The 18,037-nt window shown below is 34.5% G+C and overlaps 1 protein-coding gene across 1 annotated transcript in view; it reads right to left on the bottom strand.

The window, feature by feature from the left end:
• NEGR1 (neuronal growth regulator 1) overlaps positions 1-18,037 on the bottom strand; it is an 855,541-nt gene that overhangs the window by 341,503 nt on the left and 496,001 nt on the right. Inside the window, exon 3 of the mRNA XM_044238470.1 lies at positions 13,328-13,453. Within this exon, the coding sequence (XP_044094405.1) occupies positions 13,328-13,453 (126 nt within the window). The remainder of the gene's footprint in view (positions 1-13,327; positions 13,454-18,037) is intronic.

The raw sequence follows: 18,037 nt of genomic DNA on the forward strand, positions 1-18,037 counted from the left end.
GGAATGAGCTATGCACAAAGGTTATAATGAAATTAATTATTAGTCATATTAATTTTAAGACATTAATCAGCAAATATAAATGTATTAATCACATAAAGAATTTATGTCTACTATGTAGACATATTTGCCTGAATGATGGACCATAAAGAAATAGACACAAAAAGTGAAAATTAAAAAGTATTTATCATAGTTTTATTGATTTGTAATCCAAACTAAAATCATTTTAATTTTCCACTAGTGATGATTATTCTTAATTATGGTTAAGTTAATCAAGAAAAATATAATTTTAGAACAAGGTGGGGTATAATCAAATTTCAATAGCAATATACTAATTTTGAGTGAAGAAAAATGTATATAGTGTTCTTTTACACTGGAAATCATAACTCCTATAATAATTTATTTCAAGCCAACCATATGATCATGTCTATAACTGTCAAGGATACTTGGGGTCTTGATTTAAAAAAAAAATCATTATTAACATATTTTCTTTTTCTTACATATATTTCAGTAATACATCAGAAATAACACTTAAGTTCCAGTAGGGCTTGTTTGTGTACAAATATAGTTTTGATGGACATGATCTTACATTTATGGGAAATAAAACCAAATTGTATCTTCACTGACAGGGTACAGATGACTAGTATGACTTGGATTCAAATGAACATCATATTCTTTTCCTCATTAATGTGGTACATGTAAACTAGTTAGTACATGTCAATCTAACATATATTAGTACATTCCCTGGGCTACCCAGTGCTCAATAAATAATTAAGTGTTAGCTGGGCTCATTTTATACATGAACAGGATCTACTTGTGACCTTTCAGGATCCTTTTAGGATCTACTTCAATATTATGAATTAAATTTTTACCCATGGAGTCTCACCTCAACATGAATTAGCATGAAATTAACAGCCAAATTAAAAGTTACTTTTTCTAAGATTATAAAGAAGATTATAAACACCCCCCTAACTTATTTAAATATAAACAGTTATGTAATACATTTCCCTAATACATGTATTGTGATACTGAAATCATTGTGAAAAATTCTCTAGAAAAATCTAATTCCTAGACTGTAAATAGAATTAAACTATAATCAGCTTCACAGAATGCAATCTTGTCATTTGGAACAACATGGATGGATGTAGAGGGCAAAATGCTGAGTGAAACAAGTAAATCAAAGACAAATACTATTATCATTTCATTCCCATTAGGAATTTAAGAAATAAACAAAGAAAAATAAAGAGACAAACCAAAAAGCCACCTCTTAACTACAGATAATATACAGATGGTTATCAGAGGGGAAGCGGGTGGGGTCAGGAGAGGGATGAAATAGGTAAAGGAGATTAAAAGTACACTTATCATGATGAATACTGAGTAATGTATAGAATTTTTGAATCACTATATTGTTCATCTGAAACTAATATAACTGTGTGTTAATTATACTTAAATTTCAAAAAAAATAAAATAAATTTTTTAAAAATGTAAATAAATAAATATATATATAAATATATATATATATATAAATATACCATCATTCCCAAATTCAGTCCACCAAAGGGAGATATAATCTAGTGTGTGTGTGTGTGTGTGTTGTATAATAAAAATATAATATATATAAATATATATATTATATATATATATTTTTATATATATATTTTTCCTAATGCCCATCTCCTTCAGAAAAATCAAGTTTCATAAGAAAACAAAGATATTTTATAAAATGCTTTTAAAAGCTTGCTAGGTTCCTGTTTTCTGTTTTATAGGGGTAAGCACTTTTCTCCAAGAATAGTGGATTATTTTTTATATTGATTCATCATATCATCAGACTCATTGTTTAACTTTATATATATCTTAAAATAATGAAAATGTTCTTGCTTTCTGAATGCAAATAGCAGGCATTAATGATTCTGAATACAAACAGTTCCTCACAGCCTACCACTAAGAGAAGTAGAGAGGACTCTGGAAACAGACAAATGAAAGTTAAAATTATAAAGAAAACTCTCAGAACAAAGAGACACTTTTAACTGCATATATAAATTATTGGTGTGCAATCTTATGGTAAAAGTTTAACTTGCCATCATTATGTAGATTCATTCATTATATAATTATCCATTATGTAAAGCCATTATGGAAATTCACAAAAGCTCCACATAGAGTGTAACTCTACAATGGAACTAGAACCATAGCTTATAATCTGAAGATCTGGTATTGTTGAAATGTCATCAGCATAAATTGCTGGTTTTACTAAATGTTTCTTCTTAACATTAAAGAGTAAAGTGCAGTGTCAGGATTGCAAACCTGAAAAAAGACTCCTAAAGAATTACAATGTTTAGGTGATAGGCTACCAGCTTAAAAGGATCACATACACAGCCTCTTCATCATATCACCCTTGATGTTGGCCCAGTACTCAAGTGTTTCAAAGAGACTTAACTTTCACAAAAGGGAAATAACAACAGAATTAAGAACACTAGTAGAAAGTAATACTTTTTAGTTTGTACTTGTATTGACTTAAATTATTTTTCAGAATTATTTTAAATGATAGAATGGTATACATGTGTTTTAGTTTATAATTTCCATTTTTTACAGTTTTCTTTTTTTTGATAATAGTAATTAATAATTCTGTCTTAAGATTGAATTTGATTCTCTTTAAAGGTTGTAGAAGTTTTAATGTGCTAAGCCTGTATGTCTTACAGCTAGGAAATAAAATTTAAAATCTAAACCTCTTTTAAAATATCTAAGGCAGGGGTCAGCAAACATTTTCTTAAAGGAACAGACATTAAATAGTTTAGACTTTGTGGGTCAAATGGATCCTGCTACAATTACTCAACTCTATATTGCAGTGTGAGAAAGCATTCATAGGCTATATATAAAGTTGTGAGCATGACTGTGTTCCAACAACAACAACAACAACAATTAAAACTTCATTTACAGAAATAAACAGGAAGCCAGTTGGCCCACAGGCCTTAGGTTACTAACCCATGACCTAATGAATACCGACTTTGTTTATCCTGAAATGGTTCTCATTTGACAATCTCAAGATCCTTAAAATCTCTTAGTTTGACAATATCTGTTATATTCTTTTTTTTTTTTAAGATTTTATTTATTCATTTGTCATAGAGAGAAGTGAGAGCAAGCATAGGCAGACAGAGTGGCAGGCAGAGGCAGAGGGAGAAGCAGGCTCCCTGCCAAGCAAGGAGCCCGATGTGGGACTCAATCCCAGGATGCTGGGATCATGACCTGAGCCGAAGGCAGCCGCTTAACCAACTGAGCCACCCAGGCGTCCCTATCTGTTATATTCTTAATAGACAGTTTATGCTATTTATTTTATAGCTGGGCTAGATCCATAGTAATACTTATGGAAAGCATGGAAGACACTGCTTTTTAGTTTTAAAGTTCTATACGTTAATCCACAAGATTTCCAAATATTGCCTGAAGACCATCTTAAGTCTACTTGAATGTTAAATAAATGCATGTTTTGTTAAACTCAGTATTCCAACCCAAGCAGAAATATCCTCAAGAAAAAAAGGTAAAATCAAGAATTCTCAGATGAAGAGTAGTGTAAAACAATTTGTCTCCAGTGGGTCTACCATAAGAAAATGGCTAAACAAAGTTTTCTAAATAGATGAGTAATAGTAAAAGAATACATAAATACAAAAAACTTCCCTTCTTGAGTTTTCCAGTACATGTTTGACAGTTGAAACAAAAACTATACCACTATCTGAGGTAGTTCGCATGTATGCAGAAAAAAACTCAAGATTGTTATATTAAAAAAACCATGAGAATAAATGGAGGGAGGGTTTCTATACTTCAGTGGAACTAGTAAACCGTGGATGCCCATAGAATATGATAAGTTATGCTTTTATTATGTAATATTATTAAGTCTTTGTAAAGAAACACACTGAAAAACACTATAGATAAAACAAAGCAGAAATTTAGAAAAAATACTCAAGTAACCCGTAGAAAGGTGGTAAAAAGAAAACAGAATCAAAATCTAGAAGGAACAAACAGAAAATAACAATAAAAATAAGATACCAGTCATAAGCCCTAACAAATCAATCATTAAATTAAATGTAAATGGTCTAAATATACCAAGGAAAATACAGAGATTGTCAGAGTAGATTTTTTAGAAGCGTCTTATCTATAAGTTGTCTATAAAAAACTCACTTAAAATATAATACAACATGTAGATTGAAAGTAAAAGGACAGAAAGAAAAAAAGAAATGGGATTGTTCATAATAGTTTTTTTTTTACAGCCAAAAAATAGAGACAATGAAAATATATTAAATATGTTTATGGTTAAACAAATTATGGTACATTCATATCACTAGGTACTACTCAGCAATAAAAAGGAATAAAGTATTGATATGTGCTAAAACTTGAATAAATCTCAAGAGCATTATGTTGAATAAAAAGGATAATTCTAAAAGTTCACTCACTGGATAATTCCATTTACATACATTCTTTCTTTCTTTCTTTTTTATTTTATGGTTTTTTTTTTAAGATTTTATTTATTTATTTGACACAGAGAGAGAGATCACAAATAGATAGACAAGTGGGCAGAGGGGGAGGGGGAAGCAGGCACCCTGCTGAGCAGAGAGCCCAATGTGGAGCTCAATCCTAAGACCCTGGGCTCATGACCTGAACTGAAAGCAGAGGCTTAACCCACTGAGCCACTTAGGTGCCATATATATATATTCTTTTAATGATAAAATTATAGTGAAGAGGAAGAGATTAGAAATAGATTATCAGGGGTTAGGGATAGTGGATGGAGAAGTGGAAATGAGTTCCAAGGGATAGCATAAGATAAACTTTTGTGCCAAGAGAAGAGTTCTGTACCTTGATTGTGGTGGTGGCTCCATGAATCAACTCATATGATAAAATGATATAGAACTAAGGGCCTGGATGGTTTAGTCACTTAAGCGCATGACTTTGGCTCAGGTCACGATCCCGAGGTCCTTGGATTGGGTCCCACATCAGGCTCCCTGCTCAGTGGGGAGTCTGTTTCTCCCACTCTTCCTTCCCCTCCCCTACTCATGCTTTCTTTCTCAAAAATAAATCAATAAAATTTAAAAAATATGATATAGAACCATATACATGTATTGCACTAATGTTCGTTTGTTCTGGTGTCAGACTATAGTTACATATAATGTAACCAATTAGAGAAATTGGGTGAAGGAAACACGAAAGCTCTCTCTACTAACTTTGTAACTTCTTATGAGCTTATAAAATTTTCAAAATTTTCAAAATAAAAAGCAAAAAAAAATCATATTTTTGGGGAAATTTATGTAAATACTCTGAATGTCATGCAAATTTATACAATAGGATAACAATATCCACTTCAGAGTTTAGTTTTGAGGCTTAAATGAGACATGTATGTGCAAGTAGCTTCTAGTTTGTGTACAGACAGTAATGGATAAATATTAGTGGAACCACGCTAGCTGCTTTTTATATGTTAATGTGGTTAAGCTTCAGAACCCAGTTCTAATGTGGTAGGGGAGTTTCCCATATCAATAAGCAATTATCCAACACCAGCTGGGTGTCTTACAATTTAACTCAGTTCTGACACTACACAGAGATAACATCAGATTGCACAGGTTAAAAGGTCAGTCCTACAAGACTGCCCTCCACCCCTACTTCAGATGCCAGTCGCAAGTCTAGGTTGTCACCTAAGCTTGTGATCCACTGGCTATAGATTAGAGGTTCCAACAATCCCCTCCTTGGGTTCAATTAATTTGCTAGAACAGCTCAGAGAACTCAGAGAAATATTTCCTTACTAGATTACCAATTTATTTAAAAAAAACTACAACTCAGGAACAGCCAGATGGAAGAGATGGAGAGGGCAATGTAGGAGCAAAGGATGAGGAGCTTCCATGCTCTTTCAGAGTATGCCACTCTCTCTGAATCTCAACTAGTTTGCCAACACAGAAGCTCTCAGAACACTGTCCTTTGGGTCTTTATGGAGGCTTCATTACAGACCCACAACTGATTGAATCACTGGCCATTGGTGGATGAATCAACCTCCAGCCCCTTTCCCTGCTCTGGAGGTCTAGGTGGGTGAGACTGAAAATTCCAGCTCTTTTCTATGGTTGGTTCTCCTGGTGATCCCTGTCCCATCCTTTTGTGTGTTTCCAAAGTTACCTCATTAACATTACAAAATGTACCTTTAGGGGTTTCATCATGGAAATTTCCAAGGGTTTTAGGAGCTCATGCAAGAAGTGGGACAAAGACCAAATATATATCTCTTACGGTGAATTGTAATATCACAAAGGTGCAGCCATTTTGAAACTAGAAGGAAAATAAAGGGCTGATTCATATTTAGGGGTATGTGTGTCTTTATATTAAAGGGTAGGAGTTGGGGGATATGAGAAAGGAAATAGTTGGGGGATATGAGAAAGGAAATACTTCCTTGTGTCATAACCTGTTAAATTTTAATTTCTAGTGCTAGGAGGCTATGTGGGAGGCAAAGACAGATGGCAGCATCTATTAACTCTGCAATATTTGGGGAGTCCTTACTTTGTATTAGGCCCTATGCTAAGCCGAGGGTTACAAAGATGAATAGTTTCTAGGCAAAAGGAATTCCCTGTTCCCTGAAGCCACAGACAAACGACCAAGGACTACAATTTAGAGAATTAGTTCCACACAAAGTGATGGCACAGGTACTAGGCACCTACAGAAGAAGAAGCACCCAGGGACCCCTGGGTGCTCAGTCGATAAGTCTCTGCCTTTGGCTCTGGCTCAGGTCATGATCTCAGGGTCTGGGACTGAGCTGTTTCTCTCTCTGTCAAATAAATAAATAAAATCTTTTAAAAAAGAAGAAGAAGAAAAAGTGCCCAAGTTTTCCTGCATTGCTCAGGACCAATTTTATAAAAATCTGAAGGATGAGTACGAGTTTGTCACTTGTATCAAGGGAGAAAAAAAAATCCTATTAGATGAAATAACATGTATAAAAGTAGAGAAAACAAATTTCCACTTTGACTAACTGGATGCATAATTTTTTCTCCTTGTCAAAACTCTTCACTTCTTATTTGCTCTTTAATTATCCGCAACTGGGTTTCTGACCCATTGTGTCACTGAAATGCCACAATGATCTCCAAACTACCTGACCTAAAAGTAACTGCTTGGATCTTATCTTATTTGACCCGATTGATATTATTTATCACTCACCATTCCAGGAAAACTTCTCCTGTTTTCGTATCTTTGCAATCGTGTTTTTTGGTTTTATTCCTTATCTCTGACCACTTGTCTATGGTCTTCTTTAAAAGGGCTCAATAACTGTTGATATAAACAAAAGTGTCTAGGGATTGATGTCAGAAAAGAATAACTTGAGTTTGTGGACAGGATGGAGTCTATAAAGGGAAGAGGTTAAAGATGCAGGGAGAGAGGAGATGTTTAATGGAATAAGGAACTGACAAATGGGAAGGGATGAATGGAAACCAGAACATTACAGGACAAAGGGACATAACTGAACAGTCTTTATTTTGAGTTAGGCAAGAGCTTTAACTCCTATGGATAATTAAGGGCAATAATATTCCATCAAACAGAACTAAGCATAGGGAAATAAGAGAAAAGAAGAGTTTAAGGGGCACCTGGGTGGCTCAGTGGGTTAAGCCTTTGCCTTTGGCTCAGATCATGATCTCAGGGTCCTGGGATCGAGCCCCACTTCAGGCTCTCTGCTTGGCGGGGAGCCTGCTTCCCCTGCCCCGCCTCTGCCTGCCTCTCTACCTACTTATGATCTCTCTCTGTCAAATAAATAAATAAACTCTTAAAAAAAAAAAGAGTTTAAGACCTACAACTTAGTATTTATGATACTTCAGCTCCATATCCAAAAGAATATCTTTGTCAACTAATAAACACCAGCAGGGTAGAGCGATAACATGTCTGGAGATTCCAGATATCAAGGTGTAAAAATGAACTAGAAAACAATTAAGATGAGCAGCAATGAATAGTAAGTAAATTGGATGGAGGCTTTCAAAATGCCCCATATTTGTTCTCTACCTGTAATCTATTACTATCTTTTCTGTATTTTTTTGGTAACTTTTTTTTTTTTTTAGAGATTATATTTTATTTATTTGACAGAGAGATAGACAGTGGGGGGGGGGACACAAGCAGGGGAGTGTGAGAGGGAGAAGTAGGCTTTCTGCCCAGCAGGGAGCCTGATGTGACTTGAGGCTCCATCCCAGGACCCTGGGATCCTGACCTGAAGCTGAATGTAGACGCTTAATGACTGAACCACCCAGGTGCCCTGGTAATCTATTTTAAAATTTATCTTTTAACTTTTCCTATTTTTTTTTCTTGACTGGTCTAGATCTATTAATGCAATGATTTATGGTTTAGAACTTTATTTTGAATATAAAGATATTCAAACTCAGATGCCCTGTATAAATTTGTTGATGTTCCCTAGAAGTTTTAAGTGGGGTTTAGCATTATGATACCCTCATTTGAGAGCAGCTATGTGAACTGCATTTAAAAGTTATTAGTAAGCCCTTCAATTTTAGAAATAGGGTTGGAGATTCCATTTGATCAAAATTTTAATTTTGATTAATTAGTTAATTAAATTAATTTTAATTTTAGATTTCACTAGCAAATTAATAGCTACTATTATAGGTTATTTATTTTAAGCCATGGACTCTGTTCAAAGCTCTATACTATCCCATTTAATACTCATATAGCAATTCTGTGAAATGGTGATAATTAGCATCACTATTTTATATTTAAAATTTAAACAAGTTAACAATTTTGTCTAAGGTCTTATAGTTTGTAAGATGAAGATCTGGCTCTCACATCCAATTATGACTGATATAAAGTTCATGATCTTAATCACTGAACTATACTGGCACCATCTAATGTCTAAGAAATTACCAGCAGGAATGAAGGGAATCATATACCTTATAATATGAATTTTGAGAAAACCTTGAAAATTTTCTAAGTATATAAGAAATTAGCCATAGATTAGGTAAAGCGGTAGTATCTCCTATAAATAAAGATGTGTGAATCTATCTAAATCTCTCACGACAGAACAATTGCCTCCTTACGTTTTGCTTGAAATAAATATGATTTTACTACTAATTCTATAATCACCCTCCCCTCTGTATGCACGTCAGGTCCCAGACCCTATTCCAGGATTGCTGTTAGATAAAACCAAACAAAATAGGATTAATCCTTTGCACTAAAGTTATTTAATTTCTTTTAGTTAATGGAATCTCATAGAAAGTAGTCTAGATGTCTGAGTTTCTGATAATTTTACTATAAAGTAGATCAACAGAGTTACATATTTTAAACCAATGTATAACTGTCACAACCCCAAGTAAGCAGTATCCAATCACTGAACTAATGTAAAATGTTGATTCCAGAGATAGGGCAGCTAAAATACAAGACAAAGCTAATATATTTTGTCATGCCAGAAGGTAAGAAAGTGCTAAAAACAAAAAAACAAAAACAAAAAACCCAAACCAAAAAAACCCCCCAAAACCAAGAAACAACAACAAAAAATGATGGGATCATATCACAAGGACACAGGAATCAGAATGAAGTAACTTCCACTCACCAAATAAAGAACAATTCAACCATCAAAATAATTAAAGACAGTAATGAATTATAAACCGTTTTTAAAAGATGGGAATCTGTGAGCTTTTGCCATTATAAATAGAAAAAGGGAGGAAGGGAGCGAGGGAGGAAAGAAGTAAGGAACGAAGAAGAAAGAGAGGAAGGAGAGAAAGAAAGAAAGAAAGAAAGAAACAAAGAAACAAAGAAAGGGGGAGGGAGGGAGGAAGGAAGAAAGAAAGGGAGGGAGGGAGGAAGGAAAGAAAAAAGAAAGAGGGGGAAGTGAGGTTCTTACTTACAGCAGAATGCCAATGCTAACTGGTGAAAAGTAGGATTGCTCAAGCTAGAAAAATCCTCACTTTGTAAATCATCACAGTAAAGATTAGTTCACAAAAGAATCACTGATAATGCAAAATCTTAGGGAAGAAGGTTAACAAGTAACAGACATTTGCATTTAATGTTTTGTAAAATCTCTCCCTATTGCTTATTGGCAGCACAGGGAAGGAAAAAACAAAAGGAACTATACAATGCAGAAATCAGACACCTTGATTAGGTAATCAAGATTAACATCTCAAATAAGGGACAGATGGATATCCTCTGCCTCTGGATATCACTCCCTGAGAAGTCTACAACTTTACTTATCTAGACCCAGATGGACATAACTAAAACCTAATCATGAGGAAACGTGAGTCAAGCCCAAAATGAGAATTATTCTATTACAAAAGTGAGGTGGCACATGCATTGTTGAAAAATATGTGTTTGGAAATGACAAAGAAAGACTAGGGAATTTGACCCCAGAATAAAGAAGTAAAGGAGAAAAGTGATGTGACAACCCTATATGATACTTGGACTTTGTATGAGAGGGAAAAAAAAACAAAACAAAACACTATAAAGGACACTATTTCATCAATTGATAAAATTTGAATACAAATAGTAATGGGACAAAAGTATGATACCTTAAATGTAAACAAACTGAAAACAGCACTGTGGTTATATATAAAAAAATGTCCTTATTCCTTATTTTTTGGAAATGCACACTGACAAGACTAGGAAGAAAAGGGCACAATATATGCAGATTGTTCTCAAATGATTCAATGAAAAAAATATATAAATTTCCACATTTATATACTCTACACACAGCAAATGTTGAAGCCAATGGGGAAAAACAATGGATAAAACTGAGTAAAGGATGTAGGGAAGAGTTGGTTTTATTTCTCTGACAATTTTTGGATGAATTTGAATTTAATTCCTAAATACAGAATAGAAAATACAGAAAGAGTTTATCAGCATACATAAACTGTAAGGAAGCTCGCAGATCCAGAAACTTCTCCAGGAAGATGTTTTGCCCAAAGTACCCTGAACTGTTTGAACTAGCAAGTAGAATGACACCTTCAGGTGGTTCAGCCATATGGGTGCTATGCTTGAACTCACAACTTTTTTTTTTTTTTTTTTTTTTTTCTTTTGTGGATTAGGGAGAAGCTCTGTGGGGCTATCATCTGGTGGCCAGGCATTTTTTTAGTGAGTTTTAAAACTGATATAGACCATAAATGAGCCAGTAAGAATTCATAAAAGTACAGGTTAAAAAACAATCTAAACAAGTCACACATGTACAAAAACTAGCCATTATTTCTAGTATTGACAGGGAGTCTATCTGGTTCTGTTTTTAACACTCTCCACTGTTTGTTCATATGGTGAATATGCTTTTGAGACACATTTTCTTTTGTAATATAGCAAAAGATGAGAGTATGCAAAATGTCGATTTTGGGGGTAAAATATAGACAGATCAATGACGTTTATAATTTGGCTTTCAAATATAAACATGTAAGTCGAAGAAATTTAATAGAATTATCAGACATGTTACTTAAAGCAGAAACTCCATGGTGCTATGCATTTGAATACAGATCATTAACAAATGATAATTTGAAATTATTGGAAGCATTTATAAATATATCAGCCATGTCTAGCTATTCATTGGATAACAGTTAATATTTATGCTAATTTTACTCATTTGCTCTGTATGGCAGGATCAGAAAAATAAATCCATGCACAGTTTAACTTATAAACCCAATCTGTCTTCTTTCAGCTTCATGATGTTATCCATTATCATTATTCTAATAACTTCACTAACCAACATTCATGCTATTTAATTAAACCAAAATGTATCCAAGCACTTAAAAAAGAAGAATATGCATAATAACAAGAACTGCAAAGCAGGAGAGCTCAGTCCAAAATATTAATCTTAAATTATATGAAGATGAAGATTATGTGCTTCATTCTTACAAAAATTATATTGCCATATCAGATTTAAATCCCTGGAAAGATGATTAAGAATCAGCCATCCATTTGCATATCACCTTATACTTTTTAAAGCACATTTATGCTTCTTATCTTCTTTGAGCTTCACAATAGCTAGGGATTTTTAGTATTCAATTTTTGGAAAGGAGACAAGGAGGTGAGGGTAACTGAGGCGATGAGATTTGCGGAGGGATTGGCTGAACTGAGGGATAAGGACCTTGAGATAAAAGCAGATGCATCCTAACTGCTAGTCCTTGTCTCACTTAGACCCCACGGAGAGTCCTGCCCCTCATTCAGTGCTCATATACTGGTTTTATGATTCTGTAGCTGCTTTAAGGAGAGGAGTGTTGGCAGTCAAGAGCACACTCATGGTTCAGTAATATTATAGGGGCCATAATGCATATTATATGTGTATACTGCTGTTATATTGATTTTTTCCTCACATTAATAGTAATACTTAGCATGTGATGTAAGTTTCATTAGACCTCCGGCATAAATGAGGAAACTGAAAGACACTTAAGGATAAGTGATATTAAAGTAAGCATTAGCAGATAAAAAGGATGTGGCAATTGTATTCTTCTGACACCTCTATAAAGGGTGCCTTTCTGATTTCTTTAAAAGCAATTTCATCACACTAGCCTTGTTAGAGCTATTTCCACCAGAACTATAAAACTTATAAAATCAAATTTCACTCACCGGAAACATGGTGGGATCTTCCTTGTTAAAAGTACCACGTTACTTCCAGGGTACAACTCAAAGCTTGATAGTTCAAATATTTAAACTTGACACAAATTGGTGATTCTGTGAAGACTGGCTGTGAAAAATCTTGTTTTGATGATGATTATCCCCAACTTCCTAAAGTTGTTGTAATCTCTTTAGGAACAAGTGCACTGTAGCTAAAGTAACCGGAAACCCTTAAAAATGTTATATCCCTTCATTTCACCTAGCTATGTGATCTTGTACAAGTTACTTAAAGTCTTGGGTTCTTAGGTCCCTCATCAGTTAAAATTTAATTCTAACTGCCAAATCCCTGATTCTGAACTGCATTTTGAAATTAGACCTAGCAACCTCGTAATTTATATAATTTCATTCTCTCTTGATTACCTTAGCAGTTCATGCTGGCCTATTAACATGTGAATGACGATTGAATAAAAGCCTTACACATTTAAATGAAGATATTTCTCTTGTGATATTTCCATTTGAGCTTTTTGTCTATTGATTTGTGATTATCCAGTATACTAAAATGAAAATAACCTTGACTAAGAATCAAGAGACATAGATTCTATTCTGGGCTCTGACAGAAACTGTTCATTTATTTAACTTCTGTGAACTACTGTGCCTTCAGGTATAAAGACTAAATATAAAAATATGCACCCTGCTTACCTCATGAAAAAGATGTAAAAAATATAAGTAGACTCTTAGGTTCTGAACAAGTGAGGTTACAAGAGAATACTGCAGCAGCACAAGCAACACTGATATATTTCTGCTTTACCTGATGGGGAGATGTGCCGCCAAGAAATGGAAGGCTCTGGTTTTCCAGTGGCCAAGCAAGTCAGGGTGACATTGGTTCCTTCATTGATGGTCATATCATTTGAGATATCATATATCTTCGGAGGAACTGAAATGACAAAACATGTAGTGGTAAGAAAAATACATAAAAAATTCTGTTGAACTACATATGATCAACTCCATGATATTATACAATAAGGCTGTGGTGGTGAACCGCACTTTTGGCCCATGGTCACCTCTCAAAGGAGATTCTTGAGATCCTCAGGACTCTTCTAGAGTTTTCTGTTGGCTTTATTTTTCTCTAGTTTTTAGATTTAAATGCTTCAAAATAAATGGAATGTTTAATAACAAAAAATCTGAATTATTTACTTAGATTAAAATTTTATTGTGCATGCTTTGTGTTAAGTCAACTAGAATGTAGCCTCTGTCTGTTCCATCTATATATCTTCACTATAATGATGGTTTCCTTGTGGAGAAGATGTAATGAAAATGGAAATCTGGAAGAAATGTAAAATAGACAGTTTTGCCTACATGCGGTTTTAATTGCTGAGTGAGGTCAAACGTGTAGGATTAGGAGATACGATTTCAGGGTTACAATGGCATTTGTGACCTCAGTTTTCTAACTGCCAGATAATAGGGCTGAACTTTCTAACTATTCCTATTTGAAGGGATTCATTTTCTAAGGGTTTGAAAGGTGTCCTCATTAAAGAGTTTTCTTGTCAGTGATGGCTGGAAACCACTGGTGAACACAAATCTCTTCACTCTGGGATTTCTTAGAAACTTTGTTATGCTTACTATAAATCTCCTAGAGTGAAGGGGAAAAGTTTATGTGGTGTTTTTTTGTTTGTTTGCTTTTTTCCTTCCTGATGTACTAGAATAGGGATGCTTTTATTCAAGAGCATTTGATAAAACTAGTGACCATGGAATGCACTTTGGGAATGCTGGATAGGAATATCTCTAAATGAACTCCAATTGAAATGTCCATATTCCCTCAAATATCAAATGGTCTCGCTTCATCCTCAAATCATTTTTGAAATCCTGGGTTCTCCACTAGCTGTGATATCCAGAGTAAGGTACATATTACATCTCAGGCTCACTGTCTCCAACTGAAAGCTGGAAAAAACTGCAACCGCAACCCCATACAGCTGTTGTGAGGTTTAAATAAGCCAGCCAGGATGTTTTAAAGAACTTAGCATCAGTATTAGCTGTTATTATTAGATGCCTTAAAATGCATATATGGTCTTTTAATTTAATTTCACTACTGTCTTTTTCCCATGTTTTCATCACTTCATCAGTTTGTTGGTATGTAAGACTGGCCCGTGCCATAAGTTTACTCTATACAAATGATTGTATGTTGAAGTTTCAGACTGAAACTAATAAATGCAATTAGATATCATGATAATACTTAAAGAAATGTGCCTTTTACCAGATTTTTAAAAATTATTCCATTCTTGGGCTTCCCATATGCGAGAGATACACATTCACAGTTATTTTTAAAAAGGTAATTACAGTTAGAAGGATAAATTAAATCATCTATACTTTGAATATCATCTTTGATTTTTTGGAGAAACCAAAATTTTGCAACAAAAAAACCCTAGATTTATTTGATTGTAAATACAAAGTTTTCAATTATATGCAACTGTGGTTAGGACTGGGAAAAAAATGCATATTTCTAAGTAATATACCATTCTGTTTCTAAATGACGTTCTCTAACTGGCATTTAAAACATATTATTATTAAACTCTTCAGTGAGCTGTTCCCAGGCTAAATAAATAAATAAAGTAAAATGAAATAAAATAAAATAATGACCATTACAAGTAGAAGACTCTTTTTAGCTTAACTGAAACAGAACAGAAATAAAGACATTACGATATCCTATGAGGACAGTAAAGTGTGTATGACTCATTGATGAATAGGAAAGTTAATAACAATCAACTTACATCAAACAAGACTATTACCTGGATATGTGGATGTAGGTACATGTTTGAAATAGTGAATTATGATATACATGTGTACATATGTACATACACACACATAATTACATACATACTAATGGCCACTATTTATAAAAAGTTATTTAATACTTTCCTTCTTCATACAGAAGACAGTACACAAAGATCAGTCTAATTTACATATTCCAAACATATAACTAATTCAACTTTTGATAGTGGTATATATTTTTAAGAAAAATGATGGAGTGCCATAAGACCATGAATTCTACCTTCTATATTATTTTGCCAATTCATTCTGATCTTAAAATAGTTTTTTTTCATCTTTACATGTCTACTTACATTTAAAGTGGTAAACACGAGTGGTAAACTAATATTAAGCACACTATTTGGCTTCGCAGAGAAACAACCAAGTCCCTTAGCAATAAACTTAGATTTGACATTTGACTTTGGGAAAATGTGTGGTGGGGGAAGAGTGTCGAATTCCAGGTGTGACATGTCATCTCAGTGATGGCAATTGCCTCCCAGGGCCTCATAATTCAGGATATACTACAGGGAAGAAACATCTGGAAAGAGGACGTTAGTAAAGGAAAATCCCTCTGGCAAGGCTCTTCTTCCCAGAATGCATCACCTGTTGGCAGCAGATGCTGTGTGTAAAAAGAACCAGGAAAATCCTTCACAAGCATTGTAGCTTATGGAGGCAAAAACAGGTGTTGGTTTGATGACTATTCAAAGCCATTTCATATTCAGTTCAAGACTGCAAACTTTTACTGAGTATTATGGAAGGAATAATTCTGGACTCACAGGAAATGCAAAATTTCCAAGGCATAATCCTTGCCCTCAAGGAGCTTAAAATTAAAAGAGGGAGGCAAACAGTAAGTAACTGAGAGAAGACAAATATTTTCCATGTTTTCCTTTTCCATTTTACATGAGTAACACATGTCTAATAGGTATACCTTGTGGGTTTGAAACAGCAAACATTAGTTTTATCTAAGTTTCTTTTAAAGTGAACCACGTAGGATAGTTTATGTGCAAAGTTATTCAGTGTGGTGCTATTTATAATAGAGAAAAACTATGAATAACCTCAATGTAGGGCAACAGAAATAGAGGTATTGTTAGCTCTGCATCCAGAATAAGGTTATGGTACTGGGAAAGGACCTGGTATGATCTGAGGGAGCATCAGACTAGGAGAAAATAGAAGAGAAAAAAGATGCTTCTACTCTGGGTGACATAAGCAGGGAATGGTGATGTCTCAGGGATCTTAAACCCATCTAGTTCTGGTAGCTCTTCCTATGATATGGTTAGTGTATAAATCATGCATGCACACAAGTCAGAGGTCTCTACTGAACTCTGTGCATGACAAAGCAGAGTGTCTTATGGTATTTCCAATGCTCTATGCACCTGCACAGAAAAGCTGCAATGAGGAGAGCTAAAATATCTTACTATCCTAGGTGTATGTTCCTTTTCCATACACCTTATACTAAACTTCCTGAAACTCTTTTCATTTAGAAATTGAGCTTAAAATTAGTTTGAAAGGAACAAATGTGTTCAATTGCACAATTTTTAAATCACTAAATAAGTACAGATTTTAGTAACATTTTGAATTGTCGTGTACACATTCAAGTATTTATGACCTAGAGCAGATTAATAAAGGAATAAATTATTCATCAAAATGTAAAACTGTTTAATTTGTAGGAAGTAATTATTAAAACATTATCATCATTGTCATCATCATCATGACACCATAAGTAAAAACAATGAGGTTCCGGCACTTGGATGGTGCAGTTGGTTAAGTGTCAGACTCTTTGGCTCAAGTTCTAATTTCAGGGTTGTGAGATCGAGCCCCATGTCAGGCTTCATGCTTAGCTCAAAGTCTGCTTAATACTCTCCCACTTTGCCCCCACTCCTCCCCAGCCATGTTCTCTCTCTCTCTCTCCCAAATTAATAATTAAATCTTAAAAAAAAAAAAAGAAGCCAACAACAACAATGAAGGGTGGAAGTTCTAGATTTCAGTACAAAACACAGACTACCTCTCGCCTAATTGGGAATGTACGTGACTTTACAACTGCACTCATAATTAATTGTTCTGTATGACCAGTTAGAGAGATTGAAGACCACTGGAAACTTTCTAAACAACAGAGGTTGAAAGAGGATTTAGGGGTTGCGTTGGGGTTGAATGCTTTTTGAATTCCCATATACATTTAAAAGAATCACTCTTGGGTCAACCAATTAATAATCTGCTTTGCCTTTAATTTTTTGCAGGTCTCAAATTCAACTACTACCTAGGACCCTGTCCTCAACGCCTGTTCAGGGGAGGCCACGGTGAGGGGGTGATGCATATTTAGATGTAGCTCTAGATTTCAATTCACTAAAGGTCATTTAAATTTCCTGTTAGTTTTTTTTTTTTTTTTTTTAAGATTTTATTTATTTATCAGAGAGAGAGGGCGAGAGAGCAAGCACAGGCAGACAGAATGGCAGGCAGAGGCAGAAGGAGAAGCAGGCTCCCTGCCGAGCAAGGAGCCCGATGTGGGACTCGATTCCAGGACGCTGGGATCATGACTCGAGCCGAAGGCAGCTGCTTAACCAACTGAGCCACACAGGCGTCCTGTTAGTTTTGCTTTCACTAAAAAGTGTGCAGTCTGACTTGCCACAACTGCCTTCTCTCATTTCAGCCATCTATCACAGTTTCCTTGGTCAGGGTATGGAGCAATATCAGTAAGAAAAATCGTAGAATATATATCCAA

This window comes from Neovison vison, chromosome 2, assembly GCF_020171115.1.
Source record: "Neovison vison isolate M4711 chromosome 2, ASM_NN_V1, whole genome shotgun sequence".
NCBI classification, from domain to species: Eukaryota; Metazoa; Chordata; class Mammalia; order Carnivora; family Mustelidae; genus Neogale; species Neogale vison.